This window comes from Nerophis lumbriciformis, linkage group LG13, assembly GCF_033978685.3.
Source record: "Nerophis lumbriciformis linkage group LG13, RoL_Nlum_v2.1, whole genome shotgun sequence".
In the NCBI taxonomy this organism is placed as follows: domain Eukaryota; kingdom Metazoa; phylum Chordata; class Actinopteri; order Syngnathiformes; family Syngnathidae; genus Nerophis; species Nerophis lumbriciformis.
Genome location: NC_084560.2, coordinates 27,438,481 through 27,448,746, shown reverse-complemented (window position 1 = coordinate 27,448,746; position 10,266 = coordinate 27,438,481). Strand labels below are relative to the sequence as shown.

The following is a 10,266-nucleotide window of genomic DNA, read 5'->3' as shown; positions in this document are numbered from 1 at the left end:
ACAGAAATGTTGACAGTAATCTACACATTTTTACAACATTGGAAAACATTAGTAAAACAGAGGCTACTCAGAGGGTGTGATAACTCCTGGCATTGAAAGGCCAAAGGTATAAGGCATGCGACTCTAGAGCCGCTGGTTGCTGACCCCCGGCCTAGACTATATTGACTATGCTACATTGAGGGTTGTGTTGCCCCGGGATGGGTACCAAATCCGAGACTTATTTAGGCACTAAAGTCTGTCGGTACTACCAGAGTACAATCAAACAGTGCCATATTGCATTACTTTAGTCGAACGTGATGTCATGTCTGGTTGCAAACTTTGCACTGTCTCAAGCACTTGGCCGGGAAACAAGCAGCTAGGCCTTCAGAGCAAAGTCAGCCAAACTGCCTCTAAGTAATGTTACAGTTTTCAAAGTCAACAAAGCAAGAAGTACAATAAGGTGCCACTTTTCATAAGGCGCTAGCTTGATGCTAATTTACATTGGATTTGCCATCGACATGCTAACGATTAGCCTTACATGGCGATGTCAACACCTCCAAATTGGTTAATCAAAACTACAACTAAGATGCATGTTACAATCAAACAGCTGGTGTGTACTGAATAAAATACTTACAGTTTAAACACTGTATATGGCTCAACAAAAGAAAAGACTGGTACATTCAACTTAATGGCAAAAACTACACCGCAGCTTATACACTACTGCAATTTAATGTCTTTAAATTGCAACTGCATGCAAAGTCTACTGTACTATTTGCAAATGTTACACTGAAGTGTAAGAACTAGAGATGTCCGATAATGGCTTTTTTGCCGATATCCGATATTCCGATATTGTCCAACTCTAAATTACCGATTCCGATATCAATCGATACCGATATATACAGTCGTGGAATTAACACATTAATATGCTTAATTTTGTTGTGATGCCCCGCTGGATGCATTAAACAATGTAACAAGGGTTTTCCAAAATAAATCAACTCAAGTTATGGAAAAAAATGCCAACATGGCACTGCCATATTTATTATTGAAGTCACAAAGTGCATTATTTCTTTTAACATGCCTCTAAACAGCAGCTTGGAATTTGGGACCTGCTCTCCCTGAGAGAGCATGAGGAGGTTGAGGTGGGCGGGGTTGCGGGGGGGTTGAAGGGGTGGGGGGGTGTATATTGTAGCGTCCCGGAAGAGTTAGTGCTGCAAGGGCTTCTGGGTATTTTTTCTGTTGTGTTTATTTTGTGTTACAGTGCGGATGATCTCCCAGAATGTGTTTGTCATTCTTGTTTGGTGTGGGTTCACAGTGTGGCGCATATTTGTAACAGTGTTAAAGTTGTTTATATGGCCACCCTCAGTGTAACCTGTATGGCTGTTGACCAAGTATGCATTGCATTCACTTGTGTGTGTGAAAAGCCGTAGATATTATGTGATTGGGCTGGCACGCAAAGGCAGTGCCTTTCAGGTTTATTGGCGCTCTGTACTTCTCCCTACGTCCGTGTACCACTACGTACAGCGGCGTTCTAAAAAGTCAAAAATGTTTCTTTTTGAAACCGATACTGATAATTTCCGATATAACATTTTAAAGCATTTATCGGCCGATACTATCAGCAGTCCGATATTATCGGACGTCTCTAGTAAGAACACAAGATAGCAACGGGAAAGCACAGCTCAGTGTTAAATGTTGATTTTATATTTTTTTTTTAATGAAAATCTATCAACACATTTGAACCCACTTAAAAGTACCAAAATTGTATACACCTGAGTACAGGTATCGATTTCCAGATAGCAGGATTTGGGACCGTATTAATTCAAACGAGAGAAGTGCCCAACTTTTGTTGCCACTATATAAAACAAGACAAATCGTAGCAACAAAAAACTTATATATGACCATATATAAACATATACATTCCATTTTGATGCCTATTATTTTTAGCCACATTGCACTGAGCAGCCAGGACATGTATTTCTCTTCTCTGCCATTGCTGATACTTTTACGTGGTGCCACCAGAAAGAAAAGCCAAACAACACTTGTCAAGTTAGTCGATAAGGTTTTTACTGAGATGAAGTCTCATTTGAAATGCTGAGGTCTCGTGTGAATTAGGCGTACTTTTCCCTGAAAAATGTGCCTGAACTTGAACTTACAGATTCCACTGTCCCTCTTCTTTATTCCAACAATTATACATACACTTCCAACTTTGTGGGAAGAGTTTGAGGATGGCCTTTTTCTCTGCTTCAGTGCACAAAGCAAGGTCAATAAAGGCACGCTTGGAGGAGTTTTAATGTGGAAGAACTTGACAAGAAAAATACCTTTGGGATGAACTTGAACAGAAATGATGAAGGAGGCCCAACATCTGTATCTTCTGATTTCAATAACAAAAAAAATGAAAATCCCATAGACACTACGAAATCTTGTAAAACATCTTTTCTGAGGCTGTTATATAGCAAATCCTTATCGATACCATTTTATAGTTTGTCCTGTTGTGGAAAAAGTGCTCTATACATTTGAGCCCCCTTGGTCTCTGTGCCACCACATCACAGTTGCATTGCGTTGCCAGGACCTGTTTTCATCACTGCAGCAGTAATGCAAGACGCAAGAAAAACTCATAAATGTCAGATTGTGTTTACCTAGCGTTGGAAGGTGAGCGCTGCACAGAAGCTCTCCAACCCATTTTTTTTTTTTTAAAGATCTCAGTGGAGGCCTTCTGTTTAAATCCAAATAACATACACACATGTTTTAGTGTGTTCAAATGAGTTCAGAAAGCAGTGAAAATTAAACTGGTGCAAAGTATTTCTAAAGGCTGGCACAGCAGATGTATAAAATGTAATTAGCACTTTTAAAATGACTCTTTATGAATTACATTTCTATATTTAAATAATGTAAGGCTTTTATTATTGTTATTAAACATAATATATTGCATTTTTCTACATTGCTTGCTACTAATCATAACCATAGTTATGCAGTTGTGATAATTAATATTTGTTTAACATTATTAATAGAAAAATAATAATAAAACCTCATAATTTGCTTGAGCAATGGCAATAAATGCATTTTATTCTTCCCATAGGAGCAATGCGCCATCAAGTGTCAAGGAACTGCTACTGTCTTATTCTGAAAGGGGAAGTGAAGGGTTTTGGCGAGTTCGAGTTGGCCATAAAGTCACCCGCTGTTATAACATTTACTTTCTGTTTGTGAAACGTCCTTTCAAAATAAAATCCCTTTCAGCCAACTAAAAGAGTACACACTATTTTATTTTAGTATTCAATGTATAGTAACATCGAAGCGCATATATATATAAAATATATATTTTAAAAAGTAAATTACTAAATATATTTTAGCAATTAAGGGACGTTTTTCATTTTACGATGAGGACTCACACCGGAAGTTTTTCTTTGCTGAATATTTCGAACGTGACCTCACTAATTTAGCTGCCCGGTTGCGTAGCAAGCAGGCAGTACTAACTACATATTCTGTCATGCCCTACTCTGCGAAAATCGGTCCGTCCATTCTAAGTAGTGACCTGTCATGTCTGGGCAGCGAGTGTGTGAGGATGATGGAGTGCGGGGCAGATTATTTGCACCTCGACGTAATGGACGGGTCAGTTTATCACTTCTTCTATAGTAGCTAGCGAGCATGCTAATGGCTAGCCGGAAGTGCAGTGCCGTGCACGAGGAATAGTTTGTTTTAATTAAATGTAACAATATTTCCAATATCTAATTAATGCAGTGTTTACTTTGCTTCACTAGCACGCTGCTAATACAAGTAACTTATTTAAAATAGTTTAGTCAAAACAACTGTAATATTCAATGCTGATTGTTCAGAAAACATTTGATTATGTAATCTCAGCTTTCTCAATAATGTTTTTTTTTCTTCCTTTCTCAGTCATTTTGTTCCAAATATCACGTTTGGTCATCCCATGGTGGAATGCCTGAGGAAGTCAGTCGGCCCGGACCCTTTCTTTGGTGATAATCTGTATAAAACTACTCTAAATACACACACTATTCAAGTGTAAACCATAGACTCAGGGTGACTGTGCTGGTGTTTGCAGACATGCACATGATGGTGTCCCGGCCTGAGCAGTGGGTAAAGCCCATGGCTGCAGCCGGAGCCAACCAGTACACGTTCCACCTGGAGGCCACCAGCAACCCTGGAAGCCTCATCAAGGAGATCCAACAGAGTGGTATGAAGGTGAGATGATGACACTGACCAAGGAAATACTAAGGCCTTGTTTACACTAAGCCGGATAAGGTTATCCAGGGTAAATCCCACCTAACCTTATCCGTGTCCACACACAACAATAAGACCCCCTCCCCCTCCGTCCGCCGGCGCAACGCGACCTAGTACGCATGCGTGGAAAATGCGCACCTCATAGTCACCTTCAGTGTTGTTTTGTGTGCAAGTTCTTGAGTTTAACTTATCTGAACAATATCCAGTGTTGTGGTATTTCAATTAACTGGAATCCAGTGTGCCCTATTGTAGTGAATCACACCTGAGCCATCATCAATCCATCCATCTTCTTCCGCTTATCCGAGGTCGTGTCGTGGGGGCAGCAGCCTAAGCAGCATCATAAATTAATCAATTCTTTATTAGACACGTAAACAATGTGATAAAGAACATTTTACATCAAGTAAACTAGGGATCTAGATATCTGGTCAGGACACTCCTCACTCTTTTGCCTTCACCTTCATTGTCCATTCCTTTTTAGTTACTTTATATACTCTGGACCTAGACGTTAAGTCCGCGACATACAATAACTGATACAGTCTGCTTTGCCAGTCCAAAAGCATTTGCTGTTTTCCGTAGTTTTACCTCGACGGCCAGGTAACACAAAACACACGCTGCCTTTTTTATCACATCCAATGGAGCCCGCATTCTCGTTGTCTGTCCTTTGACAAATGGACAACGTTTTTCGGTAAATAGAATCACAGCTGACATGGACATTCGAAAGTTCTCTTGCCGTCTGGGAAGTGTTGTATCCCATATAGCTGCAATTGCTTTCTCTTAAGGTATTCACGTGTGATTTCCACAAGCGTCTGTACAGACAGAAGGAGAAACATGGGCATGTCTGGATGACTCGCTTCCATATTTCCAGTGGTTAGCTCCAAGTTACGAAACCGTTTTATTATGAAGCTGGCTGTGGCACGTTCCTTCTGACGTCTCTTCCTGTGTGGGGCGAGGTATTTCTGGCGTCACTTCCTCTCCGAACTTAGATTGTAAACGATCAATGAGTCCATACAAAGCTAAGAGCCGGAGATTCAAGAAATACACGGCGCACTTACCCGTGTAAAATTTGTCCGAGGAGGGGGACCTTAAACAATGGTTTAGTGTGGCTGAAACGGGGCTTAGGCTAAATAATTATTTGTTTAAGGGGTTATCCGGCTTAGTGTAGACACAGCCTAAGAACATACCCTCAGGCTGAGCTTTTGTGGCCATTGTGTGCAGGTGGGTTTGGCAATAAAGCCTGGGACTACAGTGGAAATGCTTGCACCTTGGGCCAGCCAGGTCGACATGGCTCTGGTCATGACTGTTGAACCTGGCTTTGGAGGGCAGAAGTTCATGGAGGACATGATGTCCAAGGTACAGTATATTACAGGAGAACATGGAGAGTATTTAACAGCACATCTTAAAAGCAGTGTGTCGTAGTTGCGCCAGTCTTTGCTCCAACAGAGCCAGTTATTTGTTTTACAGTTCCCGTGTTGTTTTTTGTTCAGATCATGTGGCTGAAGGCAATTCCATACTTCTATACTGACAATAGCAACAACCCGACATTTCGTTCTAGGAAGTAAAATACCTGCTGTTACAATTTTTTTTTCTTGTAAAAAAATGTCTCAACATTTTTTCATACAAAATGTTATGTATTCAAAAAGCATAGCTTTTTCTTTTCAATATGATTTTATTCTCATACCAGGTTTTGTTTGCCTCCTACAAATTTACTTCAATGTAACTTTATACTTATAAAAGTAATGTTTTTTGTTAAGAAAATATTGTCAAAACAGTTAAAAAATTAAAATTATGACTACTCCTAATAATACTGCACATTTTATTGTTTTAAAATATATGTTTTTGTAGTATGAATTTAATTGAATTACAATTGTATTCCTTTATGAAGTTTTTCCTGCATAATAGTACAAGTTTAACCTAGCAGTAATTCACAATGTATTACCTAAAATTACAACCTTATTTAGTTTTGTAGCTTTATGAGTTATGTTACAGTTTCACTCATAAATTGTCACTTTTTCTCAGAAACATTAAAGGTTTTTCTTGCAACATTATATTCATTGAGTTATGCTCAAAAATGTTTTCCCTTGTAATATTACAACTGTATTATAAATTCAGCTTTCTTACACATTACACAATTTGTTTTCTTGTGATAGTTAAATGTGTCCTTGCAAAAATAAAAAATAGAACTTCTTCTAAAAATATATTTTTATTCTTGCAAAATCTGAAGTATTTTTTCTGTCACATTACTACGGGTGTGAATCTTTGGGTACCTAACGATGTGATCAGATTCTGATTCCTGGGGTGACGATTCAATTCAACATGATTCTCGATTTTAATTGATTATCGTAATGTATTATTTGGTATAATAATTATAATGAAACTTTCAAAACAGGTCACAGTTTAAAAAAGCTATTTTTGGTTGCATGGATATATTTAAAAAAATCGATTCTTATAAAAAAACAAAAAAAAACAATTTTTAAAATGTTATTTATTTTTTTAATCGATCTTTGAACATTACAAATTGATATACAATCGGGATGTGAATCGAGTTTTTTGTGCACCTCTACACATTACAGCACTACTATTAATTGTTGCAAAATTATGTTTTTTCCCCTCTATAAAATTTAAATTTTGTTCCTGTAAAATAAGTTTTTCCTCCTTAAAATGTTACTTTATTCTTGTGACATTAAAAAAATGTTATATAGTGATACGTGTCTTTTCCATCTACTACATGTGTCCAGGTGACGTGGCTCAGGGGTCAGTTTCCCTCGTTGGACATTGAAGTAGACGGTGGCGTGGGCCCGGACACCATTTACAAGTGTGCAGAGGTGAGCAAAATAAACACACCGCAACCATATTAAAAGTAAACAAAAAAGTGAGGTCGCTGTTCTGTTACTTGTAGGCTGGTGCTAACATGATCGTGTCAGGCAGTGCCGTGATAGGCAGCGATGACCCTCGCTCTGTCATTGCCCTTTTGCGCACTGCGGTGGCCGAAGCCATACAGAAGCGCACGCTGGACCGCTGATGTCTTTATGTCTGTTTGTGAAATTAGGCATGGTGATGCTCCACTTGTCCATTCTCTGCAGCTCTTGGTGGGAGTGACTCAATAGGTAGGATGTCTCTATGTTGGATGTAGAAGGTGAGGCTGGACACAGCAGGTATGATGTGGGGCTTCTTTGGAGGCAGGGCTAATGAATGACGCTGGACTGTAAACATTCCTGAACATAATTTTTACCAACCTGGAAATTATATGTCAAGCTTAATATTTTTCTATCAACTGTATATACACCCATGGAAATTGGTTTTGTTAATTAAACAGCCTTCAATCATCTATTCTCTCACGTGGAGTCCTTGCAATTTGAACCTGACAGCTATGTATCTACTCTATGTATCAATCTATGTATGAATACTTAACTTTCCTATTGGAGATGCATGGATACATACAGTACACATCAACACAAAATGTTGCACGCTTGCTTTTCGCATGCTAGCTGTTCACATTGCTAGGCGCTAGCAGCTTTAACATGTTGCGAATCAATCGCACTGATATTTTGCACTTTAGCAAATGCATTAAGCAAGAAATGTTCCCATGCTATCATGTATTAATGCAGCTTGCTGGTGTTCAGTTGTCATACTGCCAATTTAAATTGCTATTTTAAAAGGCTAAGGCCAAAAGCCACTTAATTGCCACGCCATAAGTTAGCAACAGGTAACAGACCCATTTAAAATGTGTCACAGGATTTTTTCTTTGATTATTATTTTTATTAAACACTTTTACTTGAATGTCAGCTGTTACACAGAGTTGCTGTAATCTTAGCGCCAACCATTAAGGGATGGCGAGCTGAAGTTGTAACAAGAAGGCTAAAGACGTCTGCTGTATTTTGAAGAGCAGAAGGACGCCTGCTGTCAATAAGAATCACTAGTGACATAATTCATAGGGCGAGCGGCTTGTACTCAATAATGCAGCGCGTGTCTGTGGGGCAAATCACACACCTTTAAATTATTGATGCTGAAAATCTGTGTTTTTTTTTGAGGGGGCAGGCGGGGGAATGTCACGTGTTTTATTTTTAACAAAGTGCTTTCCCATCACTGGTACAGTTTGTGTATGTTACATGGGTTAAAAGGACTTAATGCATGATGACACATGTTCTTATAGTACATGCATTGTGGCAAGTGACAGGGATGCAGTGTGGCGTGAGGCAGCTGTCAGCGCTGACGTTCACAATGTGCTATTGCCATGTAACTGCTTCCTCTCTGCTGCTTCTAGCAGGGACATGAATGCATACATGCAATCAGCAGCCATAGGAGATGGCAGCAGCAAGCATCACACATGAACAAGTCCTGAATTGTACCATACAGCACAGTCACTCCAGAGAGACTTACTCCTCCTGGCGCCATGACAACAGCATCACCACAGGTCATTTGCACACTCAACCAGCACATATGTGATATTTTTTGAAGGGTGTATTGTAGTTATGGGCGTAATGCCTATCTATAGACCATATATATGGTCACATTTGTAAGCATTTTTATTGATTAATAATATACATTTTCATATCGTAAAGTCAAGTTTTTGCTAATTGATGTTAACATTTACATTACAATAATTAAGCTATAGATAGCTAACTAGCTGACTTAAATTCTGCACAATTTACAAGCCTCCAATTGTAACTGTTTAAGGTCAAGGCAAGTGTTGCCTTAAAGGAGGGTTCATATTTTAGGGCACCATTGCAAGTTAGAATGGCACCAAGGCAAACATTATTTTCTTTCGAAGCAAGGGCTCCAAAGCATGCATGCACATTATATATATATATATATATATATATATATATATATATATATATATATATAAGTTTGGACACACCTTCTCCTCATTCAATACGTTTTCTTTATTTTCATAACTATTTACATTGTAGATTGTCACTGAAGGCATCAAAACTATGAATGAACACATGTGGAGTTATGTACTTAACAAAAAATGGTGAAATAACTGAAATCACGTTTTATATTCTAGTTTCTTCAAAATAGCCACCCTTTGCTCTGATTACTGCTTTGCACACTCTTGGCATTCTCTCGATGAGCTTCAAGAGAGAAGAGAAAACCATTTCAGGTGACTACCTCCTGAAGCTCATAAGCGCACGCCGGGAAGCGAGGGAAAATGATGTTAAACCAAGCGCTTGGCTCTGTTTACTCCGAGGGGAAATCTCCCGAGCAAAGTCCATGTAGTTAGTCCGCCATGATTATCAAGCCAAACGACGCTAGTGCGCTTCACTTCGTGTTGCCTATAACACATTAATAAATGACGGGTTTTCAGTACCGGTAATTAAACATTTGACTGTATTACTTAACCGTTTGGAATTTTATCGCAAATTATCATTATACCGTTTACCGTTGCATCCCTTGTCTGTTTACAAGTAAAAAGTCAAGGGCATCACGGCATGTTCTTGCCGCCGATGTTAGTCAATTTTTTTAGGGCATTACGGCATATGACGAGGGCGGTCGCGGCAGTTGCCGTGGTTAAATTTGAGCCCATAATATATAATCTCTCTGTTAATCTGCCTGCCTCGTGTGTACCGCTTTAAGAAAAAAAACAACTGGTGACCGATACAGCTGCTGTGTTTGACTGCGAAGCGCCAAACTGTGTTTATCTTGGCGCCATTGTTAATCTAAATGGAACTGAAAAAAGGGAAACATTCTTTCAATTAATTAATTCAATGTGGGATCATTTTGATTTTACAGCGCCAAATAAGATATATTTTATTTTCCTGTTTACTATTCGGCTCACTGATATTCCTTTCTGCACACCTATTCAATAAAATAAAACAGTTTGTAATTGCTAACTATAGTAATTTATTTTGGTGGTCCAATGTAGACTTTTTCTTCCAGCAGATGGAGCCATTATTAAACGGCAACACAGTATCAGTTTAGCGTCAATACAGCTAGTGAGTTTGCCAAACACTCACTGAGGTATCAATTACCCATCACTATTGTTTACTATTGCTCTTGTGTTTAACCACATTTAATTATTTAAAGTTAACAGCTAAATAACATAATACACGT

At 38.7% G+C, this 10,266-nt stretch overlaps 1 protein-coding gene across 1 annotated transcript; it reads left to right on the top strand.

Annotated features, from left to right (window-relative positions):
- Positions 1–3,382: 3,382 nt before the first annotated feature.
- On the top strand, positions 3,383–7,537 carry rpe (ribulose-5-phosphate-3-epimerase). Its single transcript, XM_061970607.2, has 6 exons — positions 3,383–3,582; positions 3,868–3,947; positions 4,034–4,173; positions 5,428–5,562; positions 6,948–7,034; positions 7,109–7,537. The coding sequence occupies exons 1-6, from the start codon at positions 3,461–3,463 to the stop codon at positions 7,229–7,231; spliced, it is 687 nt and encodes a 228-aa protein (XP_061826591.1). The 5' UTR covers positions 3,383–3,460; the 3' UTR covers positions 7,232–7,537.
- Positions 7,538–10,266: the final 2,729 nt, after the last annotated feature.

Excerpts from the sequence above, each read along its gene's own strand:
- rpe (XM_061970607.2), top strand. The coding sequence starts at position 3,461 with ATGCCCTACTCTGCGAAAATCGGTCCGTCCATTCTAAGTAGTGACCTG. Across the intron at positions 4,174-5,427 it reads TCCAACAGAGTGGTATGAAG|GTGGGTTTGGCAATAAAGCC; the intron begins GTGAGATGATGA and ends CATTGTGTGCAG. Across the intron at positions 5,563-6,947 it reads TGGAGGACATGATGTCCAAG|GTGACGTGGCTCAGGGGTCA; the intron begins GTACAGTATATT and ends ACATGTGTCCAG.